At 43.0% G+C, this 27,862-nt stretch overlaps 1 protein-coding gene across 1 annotated transcript; it reads right to left on the reverse strand.

The window, feature by feature from the left end:
- On the reverse strand, positions 1–26,952 carry DERL1 (derlin 1). The gene is made up of 8 exons (XM_079796497.1): positions 26,595–26,952; positions 14,052–14,163; positions 9,664–9,728; positions 8,596–8,622; positions 7,943–8,038; positions 6,794–6,846; positions 5,157–5,267; positions 1–2,206 (listed from the first exon to the last, which is right to left on the reverse strand). The coding sequence occupies exons 1-8, from the start codon at positions 26,745–26,747 to the stop codon at positions 2,068–2,070; spliced, it is 756 nt and encodes a 251-aa protein (XP_079652623.1). The 5' UTR covers positions 26,748–26,952; the 3' UTR covers positions 1–2,067.
- Between the last annotated feature and the right edge of the window lie 910 nt (positions 26,953–27,862).

Raw genomic sequence — 27,862 nt, forward strand, 5'->3', positions numbered from 1 at the left:
TCAAGTTGTACATTTTAATTTACAATTTTTTTTACCAATAAAAACGATTAGTTACAAAAAGGGAATTTTCTACACAAAATAAGGATTTTTTTCATTCATAAAGAGAATCCACTGTCACGTCTTGCCTTGCCAAATCAATCTCAATGAGCTTGCTTAGCTATAATTATTCCCAGGAGATAGGTAATCCAGATAAGATTAATAAAATTATCAGCTCCTTACACACATTTAAGAAGACGAATTTAAGGAACATTTTGCCTTGACCTGAAGAACCTTTAGCAACACCTCTGCTCTCGGCAGTCGCACTGCTAAGAGGGCATATGAGACTCCAGTTCACTGCCCGTGAGTCCCTCCTGACAGTGATTCCCACTCCTGCACAGAGTGCACATGCAACGGAACAGGAAAATGGCTTCTACACTTCACCAGTGCATTTTATTGTGGCCACAGGTCAACAGCCGAACATCTGACAGTTAAGGTTCACATTCCTCCCCCTCTTCTACTTGACCATATAAATTAAGTCTGGAGAAATACACACAAACTTGATTAAAAAGGAAGAGCTGTTTTCAAACCCCACTTCCTCGGATAACACATCACAGTGTAAGAGTGGGGCGAAGACTAGCCATCCTGTTAGCGCAGTTTCCCAAAAATAAACCTGATCGAAATGTCCGAAGCCTTTTTAAAAAGTTGTCTGAAGTATGGCAGCCACTCTACGCTGCTCCTAGCAGTCTGCTTCCGGAATAAAAACATCAAATAGGAAACTGTGTGGAACATGTTCAAAACCCTTTATTAGGTGACAGGCCTAACTGATGGAAAATCCCACCTATGAGAAAGGAATTGTGGGTATTTACGTTGGTCTTATGTACATCTGTGAATCAATATGATAAAGACCCTCAGTCACAATGATTCTAAAGCCATTACAACACAAAATGATGTGACTCATATTTGCTTGCATTAGCTCTTAAAATATGATCTTTATACGGAGGAGCTACACCCTCCTCACAATTAACTGATGTATGTGGCCATAAAAGGGGGAAGAGAGGCCAAAAAAATGACATCTTAAAAAGGACATAAGATTTTCCCATCACTCTACTTAGTAAACATACAGCCAGAATGAGAATGAAATGGAATCAGCACCCAGAGGCCTCTCAAAGACAGCATCTCCCGGTGAAGTGTGACTTGGAATTTTCTAGCACAATACAACCCAGCTATACTCTGGATTCACACACAGCCAGGATGCCTCACCCATCAGATGCAAAGGGATTATCCCACCACAGTTTAAAACTAGCCCCTGTGTAAGACGCAACTCCACGCAACTATAGCTGTGGTCACTTAGGAAAAAAGTGCCTAGCAACACCTTCCTGCCTTATTAATACCCATCTGCGGCCCTCGCTGACCCAGTGGTGCTTTTTTATCAAAACATCTGAAGAGCTGGCAAGTGGCTGCAACTGATACCAGGTCACAGGATTGCAAAGCTGAGAAAAAGCTCTTGGTCCCCTGTTCATCTTCGCCGCTACTGCTACAGCTCTGCCACCAAAGGGGAAGGAAGGTTTGAACAAGGTTTCCGTGACCAAGTCTTGGCAAAAGTCAATAAATAAGAGAGCTTGTCAAAGGCAGAACCATTTTATGGGCAACCTCCTCTAGCTGCAAATCTGGGGGGTGGAAAAAGGAAAAGGGAGGCATGTGTCAGAAAGAGGTAAGAGTCCCTTTGACAAGCATTTGGTGGCCCAATCGCAGATGCCCAGGTTGGTGACAGCAGACCAGGACCTAGCAAAACCCATCATTCGGATGGAAAAGGAAGAGGAGACACCAACAACCATAGTCATTTCTGAAATTTGCACAGTTGACGTTTGTTCTTCATAGCAGAAAGGACTTGAATGAGAATCACGAAACTTGAGGAACACTTATATTTTCTTCAGGATTTAAAAAATGGTGTCTTGTACGGAAAGACTACATTCAGTGTGGGTCAGGTCCACCAGTGTTTGCTGGGACGCAGTTGCTGAGCACACCCAGCACTGGGAGGAAAACTTCATCTGAACAGAGTGGCTGGTGGGCAGGCTGGAGGCCACTCCTTCACTGGTCCCCAAGTCGGAAGCCCTGTCCCCAATTGTGTCTGCCGCCTCCACCATTCTGATCAGCTGCTCGCCTCACGCTAGCAGGGGGCATGCCAAATCCAGACACCCCTCCTCTCCTGCTGGGCAGCCAGCGGTATCTGGAGCAAGGCGGGGAACAAAGGGAGAGAAGACAACACAGTCACTTCCGCAGGGCTGTCAGGCCATCTAGCCCCGGCTCCCTTCCCCGGTGTCCCCTGGTCTGTCACACTGAATTGTATTAGGCTGTGGCCAATGGAAGGCTGAGTACCATGTCTTACTAACTTGCCTTTTCAGCACTTAGCTCCATGCCCTGACCAGAGAAAGCACTCACTTTCAGGCTTCGTAAATTTACTAAGTTTTAGGCTAAATTTACACTCTAAAATTTTTTTTCTCTGATTAGCAAAATAATTCATGCAGAAGAGTACAAAAACAAAGATTACTCCCACAAGCCCAGCCACCAGAAAAAAAACACCTATTATGTAGTGTTTTTGCATTTTGATAATATGCATCTGGATCAAAGGGTACAAAATAAATTCACTTTCCAAGGACAAATGTGCAGCCTGTGTTCAGCCCCACACTGCGTCTCCACCATGCACGCAACTGAGTCCCGCAGCGTCCGCACGCAACTGAGTCCCGCAGCGTCCGTGGGGGCACTGGAGAAGGCAGCATTATGTCCTGGAGGTATGCGTATATTTTTAAAGTTTACTCGTCACTTGCCCTCCAACTGCATTCATCTCATGGGTGGTAGGAAATTGAAGCCCAAACAGGTTAGCTGGTTTGCCACCTTATAGTTTCATAAATTAAGAGTCACAGAACAGCTAAGAAACTTAAATAAAAGTCCAGGTTCTCAGATTTTCCAAAGATTTCCCTTCCTGGACTATTAGGAAACTAAGACTATGTTTACACTTATTCCACTCACTAGATCCTCTGCTTGAAGAAGACCGTGTATGATACCTGTTTAAACCGTGAGGGGTGACTTGCCCGCAGAGCACAACCTTGTCATAAAGCGTTTCCCTTACACCAGGTACCACATGTTAGTCAATTCATCTCACCTTCACAGCCCTAGGAGGTAGGCACTACTATGACCCCATTCCATAAAAGGGAAAACTGAGGCAAGACTGAGTAAAGCTCTTCTAAATTGACAGTCAGGATTCAAACGCAGGCAGCCTGGCTCTGGGGCCTGGACCCTGCACCACCCAATACACCCCAGGCTGCAATGGGACACACAGGGTGGTTCCAGTGACAGCAGTTAGGGACTGCAGCCGTCACCCACGTGCCTTCATGCTCCCTCCCAAAAAGACGATGGCCCCCTTTTAAACAGAAAAATAACTGCATTCAGCAGAGAAGAGGGTCTGCCTACTTTCTTAGATGGAATGCAGAATGGTGATGCATCTTAGAATTCTATAACTCACATCTTCCCCTTTCAACGAATACAGCTCTAGCTTTAAATCAAAATGCATTTCCAAGCACTGTTTCTGGATATCCGTGACGTTCTGGTATGATAATGCTCTTTCATAGTGCATAATAAAATAGAACACTTAAAACAGGCAGTGCTCGGGCCGTTTTGCTTTGGTTCTTATTGTAAGACAATATGGAAGCCATCTCCATTGCTTAAACAGACAGTGAAATTAAATGCAAGTAATTAGTATAAAAAGACACCCAATTATACATAATCAACAAAAAGTTATGGTAATTTCAAAGCAGTTCCTGTTTTTGCAAGGAGCTACATTTTGTCATCTGATCTTTATGCAAAACATAACAGAAGGGCTTCCACCAGCAGAGAGCTCAAATGCAAGGCAGGCTCCACGTGCTGCCGTTTCTGCCACAGAATCTCCTCTACTTTGTTGCCCACAATTGAGAAATGTCTCCGAGCCCTGAAGTTAGAATATGACCATTTAAAGTATAGTAACTGTTGGCTGTTCCCCAAAGCACCACGTTTTTATTTTAATGGATGCATCTGCCATCTGACTTGACAGACCTAGATCAAAAATCCAAGCCTGCTGTTATTGTGTGTCCTTTGATAATTAGAAAGCAGATTGGTCATTTGTTTTTTTAGCCTGGAGGCAACTCAAGACTCAGAAGAGAAACAAATTTCTTTTTATGCTCTTAAAGGAGAAAACAAACAAAAAAACACAATAGTGTACTTCTCTGTATATTATATTTATAATAAAATTCCTTTAAAAACCTATCCCTAATCTATAAAAGAATTGTAAGAATGACAAACTACAAAACATTAAAACATACAAGATGTGAAAAGGGCTGGTGCGTGCATTTTTTAAGCTTTTAAGTGCAAGCTATTACTGCATATCCCCAGCTGGAGATTGGGCGTGACTGCCAGGCAGTCTTTTGCTTCACGGACACAATGGTCATACTACTTACATTGTAGCTTGAGTGTGTCAGCATCTCTCCCACCCTACATCCCAATGTCAGGAACAGGCCCAGAACTTGTATTTACTGAGGCTCCACTACCGTGCCGCCAACAGTCCTGTGAGCTGGGGCTCCCCTCAACTGACTGACTGGCAAACTGAAGCTCAGAGGTTTGACTAAGTTTCCCAATATCAAAACTGGTCAATGAGGGGAATGGGATTCCAACCCAAGTCTGTCTCAAAGCCAAAGCAGTGTCCTCGGCCTCCTCACTTGAGTAAACCCTAAAACAGAGGACTATACAAACTCAAGTCTCTCATTTTAATTCTGAAAAGTTCCATAAATAATATAATCTGTAATATTTAATAGAAAACTATGACCTTACTAACCAGTGAGCTAACTTATCCCCATCACCCATCCTCACCCAAACTCTTGGGAGAAACTGACAGCCTGTCATCCTGCCCATAGCTCCCTGTGATGCTGGCTCTAGACTCGGTGGCCCCTGGCTAAGGCTCCGTGAAGAAGACTGAGCTGTAGCTTTCATTCCTGGCTCCCTGACTCTGTGACCAGGGCAACTCATTTGTTGGCTCACATTTTTCCATCAGACAGAGAGGTAAATTCTATTCCTCCTCGAGTTTTTATCAGGATACATAAGAACATGGACAGTAAAATGATTGTTAAACGAGAGAGGAAAAAAACACTTACAAAAACTGGGGTGTGGACAGAAAATTTCTTCCTCCTAAGTCCATTGGGTATCTGAACATGAGGAAGAAATAAAGATGTCCAACCAGATTTCCAATAAGCTCATTGATAACCCTGCAAACAGAGAGACAAATTAGTTTAAAGACATTCAAGCAGTGAAGTGAGAAGCAGTAAGTTTTAACTAACAGCACAGGGAGGAGATCCTCATGGCAGCCCATTGTGACCCCTGGGGACCAGGGACAGCTTGACAGTGAGCTGTAGTCTGAGTGGCAAATGCATCCTGAGGGAGAAGGGAAACCAGGCCTGCTGGACCAGTGGGGTCTGTGCTCCTCAAGGCCAGCTGCCCCTTTAACATCTCTTTCAAGTCCTAGCCCATCCTCAAAATATTGTTTCTGCTACTTCCTGCCTTAAGAGTAGGGGAAGCTGCAAACTCCTGAAATCTTCCAAGTATGAATACTGTATTGCAAACCGTGGTGAACAATGAAGACCAGCAAGAAAGAAGAATGGGGAGCAAGGAAAGGAGAGATGCCTGCTCCCCATTCCTGGTGCCAGTGAGCACTCGCCCTCGCTTCCTGTATCCTGGTGTAAGCCATCACGGAGATCACTTTGGAAATGTGACCTTCACCTTGTAATCCTAAAATAAGCATTGACCTTCTTCAGTTCTCCCATGGCTTACACGGAGGCCACTGCAAGGTTTTATAGATCCACTCGTACTATTGCATATCTTTCTGTCTTCACTGTAACACGATTCTGGCAGGGACAAACCAGCATGTGCAACTGCTCCCAGCTCTGTCCTTCTGGGGAGCAGGGTGGCTTTACCAAGCTCATAAGTAGCTGCTCTCTAAACAGTCTGCTTGCTTGACTCATTCACTTCTCCCTATCAGTATGCAGCAGAAGTTAGGACCACACAGAGCAAATATGTCAAACATGCTAGGGACTAGTACTATTAGAATCGATTGAAACATTAAAAATATGTTGTAGTGTAAGAAATGGAAGTTCTCAGAATAGCTGCATGTTGATATCCTCTTCCTTAGGTTTTCCTAAGTCTTCATCCTAATTCCAGACTAGAAATTTGACCCTGTTTAGTCAAAACTTCTCTACTATTCACCCAGTTACTTCCCATCTGAGAATATGCATTTCTGTGACTGGTGAGCCATTTCCAAAGCATTAAGACTAAAGAATACAGTTACTGTAGGCATAGTTCTTAGAGTAGTCAGTTCAGACACAAATTAGATCTGTTTGCTCAATCTGGACAGTGAATCCAGAAATGAATATTCAAAAACACGTATATGGAAGCCTACTGTCATAAAGAACTAACAACAAAAAACTATCACTCAATGCTAAAATGTACTTAAAGCCCTACAATTTAATCAATTACATCAAAATAAAATTATTCTGTAAGACAAGGTTCCAATGCATCAATGTTGAGATTCTTTAAAGTTTCATAAAAATTAGAGAAGGAAGATAAAAAAGAATGGAAGTCGTCCAAGGATTAGTTTCCAATTAAATAAATCTAACAGGGAACACTATTTGGCTTTCTGCCTGAATCAGTGCTTTCCAAATAGCTTTTCTTTTGAATTCAAATAAATGGTTGTTGCCTCTCAAAAAATAAATAAATAAATAAATCTACTATCACTTACGAGCCTCCGATGATATAGTTGAATCCAAGGATAACCCAAGGTAAATAACAGGCCTAGAAAAGAATAGATACACATGTGAGTAACCACATTTAAAGGGGATACAGAGTGGGCAGGAATGGGTAAGAATGTTCTGACAAGGGCTTTAATAAATCCTTTGAAAAGTCATACCCAAAATTTCTCAGATCAGTCTAGCATCATTCTTATCTAAAATTATACTTATTCCTAGATCAGTTACTGGAGAGACAGAACTCCTTGCTGATAGTTTCAAATGCAATACAATCAGATTAATATTGTCATCCAGAAAGTAGATGAGTGTCCTATGCTATTAAACATGGTCCGTAATAGAATCTCATCATGACTCCAACCAGCATATTGTTACCAGTACATTTAAAATACCCCATCTTTTGTGGTTCTCCTTTTGCATATTTCACAAAATTAGTTGAATTTTTACCTCTCTATACATTGATATCTTGAACTAATACTCTCCCAAATAAGACAGTTCTCCAGATAAATTGAACACTTGAGCCCCTTATAAGAATCAAGACATCATACCAAGAGTTAAGGGACTTTATAAACCAGTAAAGAAAGGGTTATACCTAGATAACGTGAAGGCAGAAATGGTAAACACAAAACACTGCAGAAGCCCAAAGGCACAACTAATTCCAGGCAGGTGACTCAGGAAATAAGTATGTTAAGAACAAATAGTATTTGCAGGAGTAAGATAATTTTTAAAATGTTACAGGTGGAAAACTGTGAGAGAAAGCACAAAAGTAAGTGTTTGAGGGCAAACAAAAACAAATTTTGTCCAAATTATAAAATATATAACAGGGAGTGATAAGAACAGACATTAAAAGAGAGCGTTTCACATGAGTATCTTTCCTTCCCTCTCTGCCACACACACAGACAGGAGATCTCTCAGGGACACATGGCTGAGGGGCCTGACGTACAGAGGGAGTGAGAAGTGACAATCAGCAAAGGACTCTGGGTTGGCTGAGGAAACAGGGGGACTGAGAAGGCAAGAAGGGGCTTGCCTATGGTACACTGCTCTGCACTGACCTCTTCTGGACGAATCAGAAAGTACATCTCTGGGCTGAAGAGGGATTTCTATAGACAAATGAAAAGGAAATTTTCCCAACTAGGCTACAATACCTTAAATCGTGTTCCGAACCAAAATGACACAATCATGTCTCTGTTCAGCTGGGCCCAGACATAGAGCACCGACATGATCAGAGGAATCATCAGCAACTGCAAAATAATCAACATGTAAGGACCAGGCTCCAGGGGCCCTAAAAAGAGGCTTAGTATGAATCTACTTTTTCACCTCCCCCCGCCTAACAAACCCTTAGAGGGCCATTAAAAGGCAAAAAGAACTTCAACTCATCAAAACTATAAGCATATCCTTCTAATGAATCATAAACGTATACTACAAAGTCCTATAATAAAATATAGCAGTTATATTATTTTAGACAGATTCAGAAATATCAGGGCCAAAAGTAGGCATAAAGCTTTACTAACTGTATATTCTAAATTTTTGTAAAATGTATATCCTTTATGTGCATAAAAAAAATACTGGATAGTCATCATTCTCAATGTTCAAACATGATAAAAGAGCCAGAAATGAGTAAGAAAAGTAATGGCTTAGCTAACTCATGTAGGATCTTCAAAATAAAAACAACTATAATTCTATTATTTCAAAATATCACATAATTAACCACATAGTTAATGCAATTTCAGCTTCTGTCAAAGGCCTTTAATTGTATATCTGAAACATACAAAAGGGCAAATGGAGAGTCGCAACTTACCTGCATGTCCATTGCTAAGCCAGTAATCTTGGTTTGTAACGTTAAAGATCAGACAAAGAAAGCATTCTGCACCCAGTAAAAGTTCATTTCCTTCCAGTGTTCTGAAGGAACATACTTTTATATACTTCAGGTGGCTTAAAACATCCAGAGCACAAAGGTGTCTAATAATCTTCACTCCAAATATTCTATCAGTCTATATGATGACAAGGAAATGGTGGAAATTACCTGCTTTGGCATATGACTCAGTTTGGTCACCTGTGTCCTCTTTCCCTCACCTCGCCTCTGCACTTTAGCATTGCTCCTTTAAATAGAGGATGGAGATGCCTGTGCCCTCTGAAACAAATAATGATTCTACATGTTCAGGGCTCCATAGTGTGGCTGAAGTCCAAACTATTTTTTCTTCCCTTCAAGGAGGGAAAAGGGCATCCAAAGTGCCACATTTTCTGGCTCTTGGCCATGTGTCGATGGAAGCTAAGCCCCAAAGCAAGGACTTGAGCCACTAAGTCCCTTCTGCGTCTCTCGCCATCTGTGAAGGTCTGCAGCTGGAGGGCTGCTGACAACTGTGGTTGAAACACAGCGGAGACACATGCCGTGTCGTTTCCCAGAGCCGGGTACTTACGGAGGGACTGCATCACTACTTAGGACCCCAAGACAAGGACAGCAAAGAGGTCAGAGAAGAATGCCAGTTGTAAATTAATTTTCTGATCAGGACCACAGATTTCAAAAGCTGTCTCAGGGCCCAGGGCCTCTTTGTGCGCAGGCAACAAGCTGTCACACATGAGAACACAGAGAACTGGGATCAAGAAGAGGGAACAGTAATAAAATGCAACCAAATGTGGGCAAATCCCACAGAGACGATGGCAAGAGAATGCATCACTCAGGGGCTCTATGATTTACTACAGCGTTTAAAAAGAACTTCAATGATTCTTATTAACTGCAGTAAACAAAGATGCAAATACTGTCATTTGAAGTGTCTCACAGAATACTGTTTTCCCAAACCTGAAAAAAAAAGAACACACACAGAAAAACTAGTTTCTTTCTGGCCCAAAATAATAAACTGAAGGATACAACGATGCAAATCCAGTTAAAGAGGAGCATGAATAAATAGTCCGCTGGCCTCCCATCAAAGGCTCCTAGAAACAAAAATAAGCCAAATGTCATGGTTCAGAAATTCAGAAAACAAATCACTTCTATGTAGAGAAATGCTTTAAAAATCATAGAAGAAGCCAAAATGAGAATATTTTAAAATCAGTCCTCTCCAATAAAATTTTTAAAACTAACTAAATCCATGTCTCAATAAAACCCTGAACTACAGTCACCTAGGAAGGCTAACCTGAGTTTTCCAGTAAGTACCATGCTCTGATGGCCTCAGACTAAAAGAGACCCAAAGAGAGGACTCGATTCCAGAGATGCCGAGACGCCATCACAGCCTGTCAGGCTTTCCATCATGGCTCATCATGACACCAGGATGCATTTGTGATACTTGGTTAATCCCTTTTCCCTGCATTAGACCGTAAGTTCTGTCGGGGGAGGAACCATATCTGTCTTGCCTACCACTGTGTCTACCGCAGCAGGACTATGCTGGGAGGTACTTACTATGATTAAGTAAGCACTTCCACTTGGTCCAGCACTGGGCTTACTGAGCTTACACTCCAGCAAGAGAGCATTATGGGGGGCAGAGAATGGGGGGCAGCCAAACCTTTCCATAGCCTCTGACTCTTAACCTTCATACTATGTCTGTGAGGTCGAATGGAAAGACCTAGATCCCCTTTTGACAGATGAGGAAATAAAGCTAAATGAGCAGTTACATGGCTTGTTAGAAGCAGAGTGGAGTCTAATTACCAGTTTAGGGCTCCTGTCACTGCACCATATACCAGGCTCTGTCTTATTCCTGGGCAGAAAAATCAACATGGCCTAGCTCTACCTTCTAAGGGGAGTGAGTCCTCACGCGCTTACCTTACCTCCCTCTAATTTAAAACAATCCTGACAAGTGTCAGAAAGATAGAAAAAAAAAATCTATAATAAATAAATTTCCAACAAATGTCTCTTCTTTTTCCCTTTACCTCTCCCCTGGTATGTCAAAGGCACACTTTAGCCACAGTGGTAAGGTTACTTAATGGAAGGGATCACTCGGATGAATCAGAGCTGCAATTCTAACAAGTGTTTCTGAATTGTAATGATAGTTTTGCTTCTTTTTTATGTGGTTTTGGCTTTGTGGTTTCTAAGGGTTCTTTAGATTGAAAACTTAAAATACTCACATAAACTACAGTACTTTATTCTTTGGCAAGCTTGCAACTGGGAATTCACAAATTAACTGGCCTCCAATTGCAGTCTTCGGTATAAATAAAAAAATACAAATAAGCCAGCACTGCTATAGACTTAATTCAGCCAGGACAATGTGCTTATGGCAAACATTTTGTCCCATGTTTCCTTGAGGTTGTATGGTGAAGGAAGGAAAAGAATCAACAAACCTGGGTTGCAGTCCTGGCTGTGCTATCTCACCTACTTGTGAACTCTGGGGCATGTCACCACCTCTCCAGACCAGTGTTTTCTTGTCTGTAAAATCTTATTTAAATGAAAAGACCTTAAAAGTTCCTCTCACATGAATGTTCACAGCAACATTATTCATAACAGCCCAAAACCGAAGAGGTAAATGTCCATCAACTCATAAATGGAAAAACAAAATGTTTTTCCACACAATAGAATCTTATCCTCTCTATAAAATGGTAATATGCAAATTAACCATCACTCCGCTACATAAGCCACGCCCACCAAACAAGCCACGCCCGCCAGCCAATCAGGGCGAGTATGCAAATTAACCCCAATCCAAGATGGCTACAGCCACAGAGAACAAGGTTTCCCAGGTAACAGAGCAAGCCAAGCTTTCCATAGCCATTGCAGGCCTAAGCCTCGACTCAAGCTACAAAGTTTCAATTATAGAAGGTAAACAAATTCAAACAAATGGCGGCAGAATGGAGCTTGAGAGAGCAGGCCCGGGTTGCCGGCGGCAACAGGGGAAGCAAAGCTTTCTGCACACCCTGGCCGGGCCCACCCGCTTAAGGCAACAAAGTTTCAATTGTAGAAGGTGAATTAACTGCCACAGAAATGGCTGCTGGAGCCCCAGGCTTGGCTCCGCTCCAGGCTACAAAGTTTCAATTGTAGAAGGAAAATAAATTCCAGATACCAGGGCCTCCCTTTGGGTTGCCAGGGGGCGTGGCCGGCCTGCAAACCACCACAGGCCCCTCGCTCAGGCCACCCCACACAACAAGGGAACCCCCACCCTTACCTGTGACACCCTTCAGGGCAAACCAGCTGGCCCCCACCCATGCACCAGGCCTCTATCCTATCTAATAAAAGAATAATATACAGATTGATCATCACTGCAACACACAATATAGCTGCCCCCATGTGGTCAAAGATCCTGCCCCCATGTGGACACAAGATGGCCACCACAAGATGGCCAGCAGGAGAGGGCAGTTGGGAGGCACCCGGCCTGCAAGGGAGGGCAGTTGCAAGGGACCAGGCTTGCAAGGGAGGGCAAGTTGCGAGGGACCAGGCTTGCAAGGGAGGGCAGTTGGGAGGCACCCGGCCTGCAAGGGAGGGCAGTTGCGAGGGACCAGGCTTGCAAGGGATGGCAGTTGGAGGTGATCAACCCTGCAGGAGAGGGCAGTTAGGGGTGACCAGGCTGGCAGAGGAGGGAAGTTGGGGGCAAACAGGCTGGCAGGGGAGCAGTTAAGCATCAACCAGGCTGGCAGCGGAGTGGTTAGGGGGTGATCAGGCTGGCAGGCAGAAGCGGTTAGGGGCAATCAGGAAGGCAGGCAGGCAAGCAGTTGGGAGCCAGCAGTCCTGGATTGTGAGAGGGATGTCCGACTGCCCGTTTAGGCCCGATCCCACCAGGATCGGGCCTAAACGGGCAGTCGGACATCCCTCCAGGAGTCCCAGATTGGAGAGGGTACAGGCTGGGCTGAGGGACAACCCCCTGCCGTGCACGAATTTCGTGCACCGGGCTTCTAGTTTGGCAATAAAAAGGAATAAGCTTGAAAACACAATGGTAGGTGAAAGATGATAATCACAATTCCACAGGCCATGTATTGTATGACTCGGTTTTTAAGAACTTTCCAAAATTATAGCTTCTCAAATGGTTAAAACAGTGAACTTTATGTTACGTGAATTTTTTTCAAAAAGAAAGAAAGTTCATTATTAACCTTTCTACTTTTATAATTGAAAATTTTCCATAGTAAAAATTTTTAAAAACTGGTCATAGGTCATCTACACTTAACCTAGAGTTTACTACTGGTATAAAAGAAACATTATCACAACAACTTAATCCTCAATTGAATTATAACAGAGGGGTAGAATGCTAATCAGGGCCCACTGGGACAAGGAGAATGAAAATCATCTATTCTGGTAGATTTCAGGAACAAACCCTTGATATGGCCTTAGAATCCTGTTGTGCGTTAAGTTCACTTTACTTCCATGAAGCTTCTGTTCTCTACAACACTAAGAAAATGGGCTCGGTCTCTCCCAGTAGTAACAGTCTATGGCCTGACACAGTATTAACGTAATGATGTTTTTCTTTTTAAAAAGCACATAGTAGCAAACACCAATTTAAGGAAAGATTGTATTTGACACATAAATGCCCATTCTTGTAGTTCCCTGCAGTTAGGAGACTGATTCACCATGCTCAAGCTGACAGATTTAAGGATGGTTCAGAATTCTCCATCCTGAGCTAATAGCCAGCAGGTTTATGAAATCTGAAGTCAGCCAGCCTTTTCAAAATCATTATGCTCACATTTTGACACAGCAGTATCAATTTACTGCTTCCCAGGATAAGCAACTCAGAACAGCATACAAGCTATTGTAGGAAATAAATAACAATCTGCAAGAAACCTTGTAAGAAAAGATTTTTATAAGAGAGCTTATCCATAACATCATATAGGGAGTCATATCTGATAAATTACCATGTCACTAAATCCTGGCTGTATATTTTAAAGTTGAGTGTTTTGATTACAGAGAATAAGTCTAGGCTTTTAATTGCATAAGGTATTGTTTTTCAACCTCAATCTAGAAGACATGTACACTTCAGCCCAACTGTGCACTAAAGGACAAGGTCTGCTGTGTGGCAGAAATGAGTAAGATGTCAAGTTCAGTGGAGGGCAAATAGCACAGCCACTAAGGACATGGGCAAGATTTGTAAACCCCTGGATTTGTGGGTTTTTTTTCAGCTCTGAAATAGGGACACTGCTACTTAAATCTCATGAGGATATTGGGAGGACAAGAAATCAAATAGTCTCAGTGCCTAGTCCAGTCCTGGCACAGCTAACCACTTCCTGAGCACTTATTCTCATTATGCCATCTCTTTACATACACTAACTGCCCTCAAAATTCCTCCAAGTAAACATATGGTTTAGCAAGTTAAAAAGAAACAATACCTACAACAATTATGGATAACGTACCTGTTTCGAGTCGTGTAGAATACTGATATAAGAAATATAAATTGACCAAATAAAGAAATCCAGTTCCTGGACCCACGGGGAAGAAAAAGGTGGCAGTGATAGGTCTCCAAATCTGTCCAGATCAAAATAAACACAGCTGTTAGTTTCTCTAAGCCTGGCTATTTTTTTTTTTCTTTTAACTACACAAAATTAACCCTTGCAAGACATTCTCAATGATGAGTGCTACCAAAGGGGCACCACTGCCCTAGCCAGTTTGGCTCAGTGGATAGAACGTTGGCCTGTAGACCAAAGGGTCCCAGGTTCGATTCTGGGCATGTACCTTGATTGTAGGCTCCTCCCTGGTCATAGTGCGTGCAGGAGGCAACCAATCGATGTGTTTCTCTCACATTAATGTTTCTCTCTGTCTTTCCCTCTCTTTTCCACTCTCTCTAAAAGAAAAAAAAAAAAAAACAATGGAAAAATATCCTCAGGTGAGGATTAACAACAACAAAAACAAACAAAAAGGGGCACCATCAATATTATTCAAGAAGATGACCTAAGGAAAGCTCATATCAGTTACAATCACATCAGTATACAAATCAATGGAATAAAACGACATCCTACCTAATAAAAGAGTAATATGCAAATTGACCGTACCTTCGCTACACCCACCAGCCACGCCCACCAGCCACGCCCACCAGCCAATCAGCACGAGCATGCAAATTAACCCAACCAAGATGGCTACAGCCACAGAGAGCAAGGTTTCCCAGGCAAGAGGAAGCCAAGCTTTCCGCCTGCCCTTGCTGGCCTAAGCCTCCACTCAAGCTACAAAGTTTCCATTATAGAAGGTAAACAAATCCAAACAGAAATGGCGGCAGCCACAGAGCTGGAGAGAGCAGGCCAGGGTTGCCCCCGGCAACAGAGGAAGCCAAGCTTTCCGCCTGCCCTGGCCGGCCTAGGCCTCCACTCCAGGCTACAAAGTTTTAATTATAGAAGGTGAATTAACCCCAACAGAAATGGCTGCCGGCCATGGAGCGAGCAGGAGGCTTGGCTCTGCTCCAGGCTACAAAGTTTCAATTGTAGAAGGTAAATAAATTCCAGATACCAGAGCCTCCGCTTGTGTTGCCAGGGGGCACGCAAACCACCACAGTCCCCTCGCTCAGGCCACCCCACGCCCCAAGGGAACCCCCATCCTGATCCGGGACACCCTTCAGGACAAACCAGCTGCCCCCCCCCCCCATGCACCAGGCCTCTATCCTATCTAATAAGAGTAATATGCAGATTGACCATCACTCCAACACACAATATGGCTGCCCCCATGTGGTCAAAGATCCTGCCCCCATGTGGACACAAGATGGCCACCATAAGATGGCCAGCAGGGGAGGGCAGTTGGGAGGCACCAGGCCTGCAAGGGAGGGCAGTTGGAGGCGATCAACCCTGCAGGGGAGGGCAGTTAGGGGTGACCAGGCCGGCAGAGGAGGGAAGTTGGGGGCAAACAGGCTGGCAGGGGAGCAGTTAGGCATCAATCAGGCTGGCAGCAGAGTGGTTAGGGGGTGACCAGGCTGGCAGGAAGAAGCGGTTAGGGGCAATCAGGAAGGCAGGCAGGCGAGCAGTTGGGAGCCAGCAGTCCTGGATTGTGAGAGGGATGTCCCAGATTGGAGAGGGTGCAGGCTGGGCTGAGGGACACCCCCGCCCCTCCGTGCACGAATTTCGTGCACTGGGCCTCTAGTCATAAAATAAGCAATGAACAGTCCTAAGCAAGCTGAACACAAATCAATACTGTAGAAGTATAGGGTTAGTCTTTACAGGGATCAAACATACAGTTAAGCCTGCCAAAAATTAATTACAAAGACAATTTCCAACAGTATTGTAACATCTCTATTTAGGAAAATACTACTACTACTCAGGTGACAAACCTTGTCAAAAAATGTCATACTCAAAAGGTAAAAGTAAAATAAGAAAAATTTTACCCAAATCATTGTGCTATTTAAGCAATATAGACACTTGACTTTATAATATTAATTTTCCCCCCCACCAGAAAAAATTACAGGAGGTAAGCTTCTCTCCTGATCCTCGGTGTCCCAGTTGCCTTTCCAGCAACAACGGATCAGTTTCTTGTATTTCTTTCAAGAAATAATAATGTGTTACTATTATTTATCCCTTTTCATCCTATCTTATATCGCACTGTTCTGTACCTGTTTCATTCCCTTGAAAAATATATCTATTGCCTTCATAGTATTCCTTTCATGTTGATATCTAAACTTCATGTAAACTGTTACAATTCCACAATGAATATTCTCAAATACATATACACATGAGATAAATTATAAATTTCTGTGAGTCATTCTGCTATATCAGCATCTGCATTTAATTTTGGTAGATTTTGCCAAATGTCTATAAAAATGTTTAACCAATTAATACTTCCTCTTAAAATGTACATTAATGCCTGTCTTCTCTCTATACCTGCACCGGTTAGTGCATTTTATATTCACCAATTATGTTTTTATTTATTTTTATTTTTTTAACATATTTTTATTGATTTTTTATAGAGAGGAAGGGAGAGGGATAGAGAGCTAGAAACATCGATGAGCGAGAAACATCCATCAGCTGCCTTCTGCACGCCCCCTACTGGGGATGGGCCTGCAACCAAGGTACATGCCCTTGACCGGGAATCGAACCCGGGACCCTTCAGTCCGCAGGCTGACGCTCTATCCACTGAGCCACACCCGTTAGGGCAATATTCACCAATTATGTTTTTAAAACTTCAGCATTTCCTTTCTTCATTTTTCTGCTAGATTTGCATTTCTTTACATATTATAAAAATTTCCCTTTCTTGCCACTGCAAATATTTTCTGGACTGTCATCAGCCTTATACATTTATGATATTTTTGCCATACTTTGACACACAAAGTTTAACTTCATGTAGGCAAATGTATCGTGCTTACAAGATTCTTCACTCCAAGAAGATAAAAGTGCTGTTTTATTTTAGCATATTCCTGGTTTACCTAAGCAGTAAGGAAGAGATTTAACTTATTTTTTCTAGATGGTCACTCAGTTTTCCCAATCCTACTTATAGAATAACCCATCTTTTCTCCATTGATTTGAAAAAGTACTTTTATCATATATTTATTCCTTTTTTATATTCAGGTCTACTTGTAGACTATTCTGTTTGGAACTGAATTTCTATACCAACACCAAGCTACTTTAATTATTAGTTTTACAAAATGTTTTCATACTTGGTAAAGGTATATGATTAAATGATCCCCTCCTGTTTTTCTCCCACACTTGTCACAATTTTCTTGGCTAGTCTCATTATTTTATTTTTCTAAATGAACTAGAACCAATATCTTTATTATATCAATGTGATATAATGTGATATAGATATAATACCAGCCAGGAAGAAGACTTTCACAGCATTTATAGTTTTCCATAGAGCTGCTGCTTTCTATCTCTATCTCATCAAAGCTGAATTTTCTTATTGTTTGTAATATTTGAAAACTGAACTTGTTGGGATTTCCAAGTATAGAACTCTATCTATAAATAAAATGGTGTATCTTATTCCATTCTTGTCTAACTCACTGGCAAGTACCTCCAGACCATGTTAAATAATAGTGGTGGAAATAGATGGCTTTCCAGACTTTTGGAAATGCCAGCATAATGCTGGCTTTGGCTTGAGAGCTAGCTATGTGTCTTACTGCACAAGCACAAAAGGCATGGCTGATGCTCAAGAAGTTCTTGACAGTGAGGGAGGCTGCCCAGAGAAGCAAGAGTGGACGCAAGGGAGGGTAAGTGTAGTCTTGGAAAAACGAGTACAAAGTCCCAAAGAATGGCAAAAGCACAATCAATGAGAGGGTATTGCTAATAATTGGGGTGTGGCTGCAACAGAGGACATCAGTGATGGGGCCTGACCAGACACAGAACTGGCAAGTTATATTCTCCAAGTAGTAGGACCCACAGAGCTTAATTCCCGTGAAGGAAAATGCACTTTAAATCCCCAAAAGTGACTTTGCAAGAACTGTATATTAAAGCAGTAAAACAAAACTGGTTAACATTCATTTCGGTTTATTCACAATTTTGTTATAGAAACAGTATAGTCTAATGGAAACAAAACCAAAAAAAACACATTAGAAATGATTTGAGAAGACCTAAAGTCTTAGCTTACACCTATTTATAGAGTAACCCATCTTTTCTCCATTGATTTGAAGAAATCAATCTCATTTCTGAGCCTCAATCACCACCATAAAAGGGGGTGATATACTAATACTTGCTGTTCTTTGGCCAATGATTTCTAAAAAAATAAAAATAAAAAAATAGTGTGCTATTCTGTTCATTTACATGCATTGACTCATGAGGTGGATTTTATAGATGAGAAAAGATTAAGCAATAGCTAGTAAGTGGTAGAGTCAGAGTTTTGTCGCAGCCTGACCCCAGAGCTTATGATACTAAACCCCTACTTTTACAATGCCTCTCACAAGTGACATCACCATTCTGAGGTATATTACAATTAGTAAACATTTTCAATACTAATATACTTACATAAAGTTGATTGTTCCTGCCTATGAAAAACACTGGGAGTAAAGACCAGAAGCAAGCAAGCCCTGGCCTTGGCTCTGAGGTAGCCATGGGGCCTTGCAAAAGTCTGGACCGTGGAGTTGGTGTCTTCATCTACCCAATGCCATCTGTCCTGTGACTCCCACCTTCCTTGTCTCACAGACTTTGTACAAGGCTGGAATTAGGAAAGTGGATTAAGAAGAAGCTTTGTAAAAAAACTGTTTATGTGTGAGTGTATGAGGATTACAATCTTCTAGGAGATGCACACCGATCGGGTTTTTACAAATGCACATTTTAAACTACCCCCATATTTCTGTAAGTTATTAGGGGCCTGATTTTAGAAAAGAAACCTTGGTTATTTTTCTGACTACATTTTCACTAACACTGACAACACAACACTATTTTTAGCCACTGTGTGCACCTGTTCTTTGGAAATCAGTCTCTGTCAAAATACCTCACTTCTGTTCCCTGTTCATTAAGCTTACCCTTGAGTTATACTTGCTTTCATTGATCTAAGAGTCTTATTATTTTTGCATTACTTTGAAATTATAATTTGAAAACACCAAGAGAGAGTTTGTCTCTTCAGAAGGACACAATGTAATACAGAATTTCTGAAATCCCCATGGAAAGTACCCAACTAAACCCCCTCCTTTCCTCTAATTGATATGTAAACCATTACAATAAGGAAAAGGCCTTATTTCCGGGGCTGGGGGTGATGGAGGTGTCTTCAACCCCGGAAGTCTCCATGGATCCCTTTACAGGCAGCCAGGTGCAGCGCAAAGAGCCCACGACTTGAAGGCAGAGGTCTGTGTGGCTCATGTGCCTGAAGCTTTGGAGGGGAGCATCTCATTTTAAACCACCGTCATCCCAAGGCCAGAACCATAATCACCCAGCTTTTCCATGAGGAAAGCCAGCCGCTCACTTAACAAGGGCAAGAAGCCCACGTGTTCACTGGCATATTAGACCTTCAAAAAAACCATAAGACACTGTTCTTCAGTTTAGTCCAACAACCTCTGTTCAGAGAATGTTTATTTCAGCCATACTTGACCTAAAATCTCCCAAACGATCTGCCACTGAAATAATCACAATTGCCATCCAGAATCTAGAGTGGAATTTTTAAAAACTATCAAAAACACCGTTTTTTTCTGAAACAATAAGGATTGGTTGATTTGGAGTTAAAGTCTGATTGGGTCACCAAGCAATTAAGAAAGAAGAGCACTCATGTGCCAAATACTGATATTAGCAAACTGTGGCTTTTTTTTTTTTTTTTGACACACTAGGTGTGGAAGAAAAACAAATGAAAGAGCTATTAGAAGCCACCAATTCTACTCAGCATACCTATGTTCACCAAGTTATGCACCAGAATGTTCCCAGCAGCACTATGCATTCTAGCCAAAGCTGGAAACCACCCAAAAAGTCCAATACCGGCAGAATGGGTAAATAAACAGTGGTCTATTCCCAGGAAGGAACAATCTGGGGATGAGCAATCTATAGCCACATGCAACAATATGGGAGACTCTCAAATGTACTATCAAAAAGATGATAGTTACTGTGCTATCTACAGATGTCAAATCATAATGTTTCACACCTGAAACTTATACAATGTTATAAACTAATGTTACCTCAATAATGAATGAATGAATAAATAAATAAATGCAGAGACAGATTTCAAATCCTGAGGTTGGAAATAGAGCAAGGAAGTTTGCTACCTTTCCTTCTATTGGACATTGTACTGGAAGTTATAGCCAGTGTACTGCAAGGAAAATAAAATAAAGGTATAAGCTTGGAAAAGAAGAAAAGAATATATACTGTATAATTTCACTTAGAGCATGTAAAAAAACTGGCAAAAACAACCTCTGGTATTAAAAGTCAAGATACTAGCTACCCGTGGAGGAGGTAGTGGCCAGAGGGAGCAGTAGGAACATTTTGGGGGTGCTGGCAATGCTGTTTCTTGATCTAGGTACTGGCTACATACATGTATTTGGTTTTTGAAAATTCAACAAGCTGTAAATATATAACACATATACTGTACTTTCCTATTTGTATACTATAGCTCAATAAAAAATTAAAAAACAAAGCTATGGTCTAAGAGGCAACCTTATCTATGACCAAAGAACTGTCTAACGTAGACGGGACTGCTAAGGAAATATTGGAAAGCTATACTACATAACAAAACACCTGCCACTCACGTTCTAATCCAAACCCTGGGGCTACTCTGCTCAGCCTACAGACCAAGTTACTGTCCTTCCAGTTATGTGTGTGCTTGTCTTCCTTCCCAGGTACAGTCATAAATCAAGCAGCTAGGCTTGCTGTCAGGGGTTGGCAAATATAGGCACCAAATCAAATCACAGGTTTGACTGGTGCCATTTCTTATTATTCTTGGCAACAAATTAAGAAACAAATTGAGAGTTCCTAATAAATAAAAATGGCACTATTTCTAAATAGTTTACTTACTGGACTATTTGGGATCTTTGCAAACAGTTTTCTATATGTTTTATATAATAGAGGTATAAAGTAGATAACATATTTTCTCAACTTGAACATATCATTTTTGTGTTTCTGAAATCAGGATATATCTAACTATCAATATATTCATTAAATATAATATCTACTTTCCTCTCCCTCCAAAAGTTGTATTAAATGGATGGAGCATCTTATAATCAATGGAGTTAGAATAGAGTAAACCCTTAGGACAGAGTTCATCAGGTACTAAATTATCCCCATTTTTAGGTAATGTTCTGTTTTTGACCTCGGTGCTGGTTATATACATGTCCTCAGTAAATTAAGAAATTTAGGCTCAGGAAGGGTACATAACTTGCCTAAGAGCATACAACCAGTCAGGCCCAAAGACCATGACTCAACTACTTGAAATCCCATAGTCTTTCTACACCAATAGAAAAAGACAAATAATTTGCTATGACTGATTGGGAAGAAATCACTCTCAATACTGTTAACAATTACCTGTGTTTTGGTAGAGATTATGCAAATGAGTTAAACAAGAGCTCAGATCAACTCACCGAAACAGAAACAGAAACTATGTCTATAAACTGGGATAACTCATATCTCAGGGTGACTGTGGGAGCTCAATGAGGTAATATATGGAGAAGCACAATACAGATGGAAGGGGGTAATGTTATTCTGTCCAAATAAATAAACTATCACTGTGGAGGAAGCCCTGGGAAACATAATCTCAGAAACCACAGGAGCAACAAGAAATTGCCACCTTTCTACTAGCTAATCAGGGATCAATATGAAGGCATTTGATCACAGTGAACAATCTGATTGTCAGGTGTTAAGTGTGAGGGACTAGGAACTGTGGGCAACAGTAAAGTGAGTCTTAAACACATCTAACCAAACTAAATCAATCAGCCCCATCTTTATGTGAAGCTGTTAAAAATCCAGCTTCTAAGGAAAAGATGAGCCTCTAGCAGAAAGCACACCACATGCTGTTTGTCCTCACACCTCAGCTCTCATTTGCAAACAAGTTCCTCCAGGAGGATCTGAAAGCTAAACTTGTCCAGAATGGGTAAGAGCCCTGGCTGTTTTGGCTCAGTGGATCGTGAATCAGCCTGTGGACTGAAAGGTCCGGGTTCAATTCTGGTTTAGGGCACGTCACAGCAGGAGCAAAAAGGTATAAAGATTGGTCCTTTCACACCTGGCAGTCAGTGCACTGTTCTGCTTCCTGCCAGCAGCTTCTCCCAGGCTCAAGATAACAAACACCCAAGAACAAGGCAAGGAATATGGGGAAAACACGGAAGGTGTGACATGAATGACTTTCTAATCAGTTCGCCTTTTTTAACATTATGCGCCTGTAGTCTATTAGAAAGGCTTTATTTTACTAATCTGACTAGACAAGTGAGCAAGATTTTGCAAGGAGGGTCAAGAGCCAGTTTTGACCAGGTCTTTCCCACAAAATGATTGATAGCCACTGCTCCTCCTGCACACACATCACCCAACATGCCACCAAGCACGAAGTGTACAACACTGTTCAATCAGTCGACAAATATTTACCAAAACAAATAAGTAGAAAGCAGTATGCAGTTCTGGCTGCAGACCCAAATCATATTCTAATAGCCAACTGCCTACTTAACTTCTCCACTTGGATGCCTAAAAATTATCTTTAGACTTAACATGGCCAAAACATAAACCTTTTTTTTAACCACTGAGAAAATAAAGTTTTTATTTAGGATAATAACAATAAATCCACTACATGTTAATATAAAGAGCAATTTTTATGAAAACTATTTTTCAAAAAAGTAAATTAGTAAGTGATGTTTTACATTGCAACTCTCCTTAATGTCTGGCTTCATAGAAGATAACCAGATGCTCACATCTTCTCCATTCAACCTGTTGTAATGTATTGTTTTGGTTGAGAAATAAGAAGAAAATCTGACCTCACACAGATCTGTAGTTGAAAAGGGAGAAATTTAATAGTTTTTTCATCAAATTCAAAAGATAACTCTTCACCCAGAACTTCCCCCATCCCCAAACTAAGCTCCCTAAATATTTACAATCCTATCCTATATAATAAAGATGTAATATGCAAATTGACCATCACTCCAATACATGAGATGGCCACCCCCATGTGGTCAAAGATGGCCACCAAAGGTGGTCAGCATGGGAGGGCAGTTGTGGGTGATCAGGCCAGCAGGGGAGGGCAGTTGGGAGGGACCAGGCCTGCAAGGGAGGGCAGTTGTGGGCGATCAGGCCTGCAAGGGAGGGCAGTTGTGGGCGATCAGGCCTGCAGGTGAGGGCAGTTGGGGGGGACCAGGCCTGCAGGGGAGGGCAGTTGGGGACAACCAGGCCTGCAGGGGAGGGCAGTTGGGGGGGGACCAGGCCTGCAGGGGAGGACAGTTGGGGGCAACCAGGCCTGAAAGGGAGAGCAGTTGGGAGGGACCAGGCCTGCAGGGGAGGACAGTTGGGGGGGGACCAGGCCTGCAGGGGAGGGCAACTGGGGGGAACCAAGCCTGCAGGAGAGGGCAGTTGGGGGCGACCAGGCGGGCAGGGGAGGGCAGTTGGGAGCAACCAGGCCTGCGGGGAGGAGTTTGGGGCAACCAGGCCTGAAAGGGAGGGCAGTTGGGAGGGACCAGGCCTGCAGGGGAGGAAAGTTGGGGGGGACCAGGCCTGCAGGGGAGGGCAGTTGGGGGGGACCAGGACTGCAGGGGAGGAGAGTTAGGGATGACCAGGCCGGTAGGGGAGGGCAGTTAGGGGCAACTGGGCCGGCAGGGGAGCAGTTAGGCGTCAATCAAGCTAGCAGGGGAGTGGTTAGGGGGTGATCAGGCTGGCAGGCAGAAGCGGTTAGGGGCAATCAGGCAAGCAGGCAGGTGAGCGGTTGGGAGCCAGCAATCCTGGATTGTGAGAGGGATGTCCGACTGCCCGTTTAGGACTGATTCCAATGGAAATCCCTCGAGGGGTCCCAGATTGGAGAGGGTGCAGGCTGGGCTGAGGGACACCCCCCTCCCCCAATGCACAAATTTCGTGCACCGGGCCTCTAGTCTCAGTATAAGTCTCCACTACCCACTGTGAAAACAGTGACATCTTGGAGTTCTGCTTCCTTCACCCATTCACCATATCCATTCAGCTGCAATACTGTCCAACTCCCAAATTCATCCATTTTTCTCTATCGTCACAGCTATTCTGGTCCAAAACAACACCTCTCTTCTTAACTTGATTCTTTCCTCTCCCCCACCCACATAGCAAGTCCGTCTCACAGAGTAGTCAAGGCGATCTTGTCACTCCTTTGTTCCAAGGCTCCAATGCCCTGTGGGTGTCTTCGAAACAAAGTTCAAACCACATAGTCCCATATAATCTAGCCCCAGCCTACCTTTCCATTCTTGTGTTATTGCACTAACCCCTGCTATCTCTGTCATCTTCAATCCTCATCCTTACAGCTGACTCTGTACTAACTATCCAGTCTTCTTTCTGTTTCTAGTGCCTGCCTCTAAGCTTACTATTATTCCGTCTTCATGGAAGATTGTTCCCAGAACCAGAGCTTCCCAAAGCTGGCTCCTCACCATTCCGATTTCAGTTCAGATATCTTTTTTGAGGCTTTTCTGGAGCACTCTATCAAATGATCCACCCCTTAAGTCACTCTCTAGCACACGCTTCTCTCTTATTTTCTTCATGGGAACTGCAACTTTTTCTGTCTTATTCACAATTGTACCTCCAGAGCTCAATTATGTCCATGCAAGCATCTGCTTATTATGTGACAGGCAATATTCTAAGTGTGTGTGTGGGGGGGGGGAGCGGGGGGGAGGTAGTGCTAAACAAGACAAAAATCTCATGGAGCCTTATTTTCTGATGGTAAGTGAACTAACAAAATACCAAGGGGTGATATGTACAAAAAATATTAAGGGTAAGGAACACAAAGTAAAGAAGGGCAATCAGATAAGGCCTTTCCAAAAAATGATGGCATTTGGGCCAACACTTGAAGGTGGTAAGGAGGGAAGCCATGGTTATCTCTCTCAAGCAGAAACAAAGTGTGCAAACAGCCTGGGAGAGAAATCGAGTTAGCTACTTAAGAAATAGCTAGGATTCCTTTGAGGACCCTAATGTGCAAAATGGAGAGTAGGAGGATTTGAGGTCACAGAGGTGGTAGAGGCACTGCAGGACACTGAAAGAACTTGATTTCACTCATTGAGTTGAGAAAACACTGGAAGGTTCTGGGCAGAGGACTGACAGGACTTCATTTATGTTTTAGAAGAATCACTCCAGCTGTCTAGAGAAAAGATTGAAAGGAACTGGCTGGAATGGTAATGGTTGCAAAGAAGAATGAAAAAGTACCGTATTCTGGTTATATGTCTAAAGTAAACAGAATTTGCTGATAGACTGCAGAGTGTGAGAAAAAGAGAAGTCAAAGATGACTCTGTGATTGTTAGCTTGAGCTCCTGTAATAATGGCGTTTCTATTTATTTATAGGGCAAAGGCGAAAAGGGTTTCAGTTTGGACATATTAAGTTTGAGATACTTATCAGTCTCTCAAATAGTAATAGATGGCTGGATGTACAAGTCTGGACATCTGGAGACAGATCTGGACTTAAAATAACTATGTTAGTATTATACAAAGTATTTAAAGCCATGAAGTTAAATGAGATCACCTACAGCTGGGAAGAGGTCCTATACCTGCTCCCTGGGGCTCATCACAACATCTAAAGGTCACAAAGATGAGGAACCAGCAAATGAGATTAAGAAACAGCCAGTGAAGAGGGGGTTCAACAAAAGTATTATCCACAGGCCAAGTAACGTGTTGAAATTAATGTCAGATCTTAATATCTGACCTGCCACTGATTAAAGATTTAAATCACAGAATCCAGTGAGTAAAGACAATCTCCAGGAAATAGTCTCTTGCCAGTAATGTTATTCTGGACTGCTTCCTTTGTGCTTAGAAAAATAACAAAGCCTTCTATTTCTGGAGCAATTAACTCTTTACTCATTCCTTTGCATATTCAAACACTACATGACAGATACTAGGTCAGGGCATGAAAAAGCAGATAAACTCACTCTCTGCACCTCTGACCTCAAACCACTCGTACAAAAAAGCAAAAACAAAAACAAAAGACCCACTTCATTTACATAAAAAGAACTCTGATGGATGTTGGGTAAGATGACAGCCGCAGGCCACCCACGTGGCAAAGCAAGGTCAGAGGGCACTTGCTCTCAGGTAAAACCCACGCTGTTAATCACCAGCGTCCAGCAGATTGACAACTATCACAAACCTCCCTTCCCACTGCCTCCTTCTCTGACTGCAGAGTGCGGGGAGCACAATCTTAATAGAAGGACGAAATCAGCCCCTTGGGCAGACCAAATCCAAGCCTCCATGCCTCAGGTATCCAGGCCCTTGCTCCAGATCCCTTTGCCGCCACTTAGCCCCCCAGCACCCCGCCCTAAACCGCTGGAGTGGTCGCACTACAAATCCCAGGAGGCATCGCGCACTCGTAACCTGTGGGTCTACGCTCTGCCGCCGTCGACCCGCCTGGGACTTGTAGTCTCCACTCCCCTGGTCGCCGGTCAGTACCTGGAAGCGGTAGAGAAAGGCTTCGGGCCAGAGGACGAAGTAGGCCGGGCTGATGAGACCGAGTTTGCCAACCAAGGGCACCGCGACGGTGGCGGCGAACCAATAGCGCGTGATGGCCGGGATGCTCCTGAACCAGTCCCCGATGTCCGACATCTTCGCCTCTTAGGTAGCCAGGATGCGCACAGCCGCCCGACTCCCCGTCCCGGCCCCTTCTCGACGCGGCCGGCTTCGAGAGTGGAAGGTGTCGAGGCGGAAGCCGCCCAGGTCGCGGTGCAGAAGGCGGAGACCGACGGACGTGGCGCCACCGAATTCGGACGGGCGAGGGAGCGTTCGGAGGCGAAATTTCCCCTTCCGGCGGCCGCGGACGACGTCGACCGGAAGTCCCGCCGCTTAAAGAGCAAGTACCGTTTTTACCACCAGGCCGAAGCGCGACAGTCTGGGGGCGAGGAGATAAGGGGCGGGGCCAGGCGGGATGTTGACACGACTCGTGGAAAACAGTAGTTGCCATGAGCAACGGCTAATACTCCAGCCAATGGCGTTGCTGATCTTCCTCTACCTAGGTCTTGGTAATTCATAGGTCCACTTGGAGGGTGTTTAAAGGGGAAGGAGGAAAATAAAGCGTTTGTTCATTCGTTCAGCAAACGTTTGTTGAGGCCTTACACCGTGCGGGGTAGGAATCGAGACACCGGAGATGCTGTGGCTGTTAGAGCTGACGTGGTTCCTTCGCTCCTGGTGCTTACATTCTAATGGGGTTAGAAAGATAAACAAACAATTGAATAAGGTAATTTCAGAGAGTAATAAGAAAGTATGGAAAATAAAAGTGGGTGATAGGGTACAGTGATGAGATGGCAGCGGAGGGATGTGGGGGAGAGATGAGAATGGTCCGGGAGTACTTCCCGGAGGAGGTGATGTTTGAGCTGAGCCAGCCCCCCAGCCAAAGATCTGGAGAGTTTTCCATGCAGAGAAAACAGCCACTCCAACTTAGAATGTTGACGGAACTTAAAACAGAAATGATCTTGACTGTTAATCTAGTTCAGCGATTTTCAACCTGTGTGCCACAAGAATTTTTATAAACATGCATATTCCCTATTGTTTTTCTTTAAAAAAAAAAAAGACTTTAAAAAATTTTGGAGGAAAACCAGCATTCAGGGGTACAGCATTACTTTGCGCTGAGCTTGACACTGCACTGCTGAGTGATGCTGATAGACGGGGCTGATGACTCAAATACCATTCTTTCACAATAATCATATAGGAGCACCATCCTATTG

The sequence above is a fragment of the Cnephaeus nilssonii genome, assembly GCF_951640355.1.
Source record: "Cnephaeus nilssonii genome assembly, chromosome: 18".
NCBI lineage: Eukaryota > Metazoa > Chordata > Mammalia > Chiroptera > Vespertilionidae > Cnephaeus > Cnephaeus nilssonii.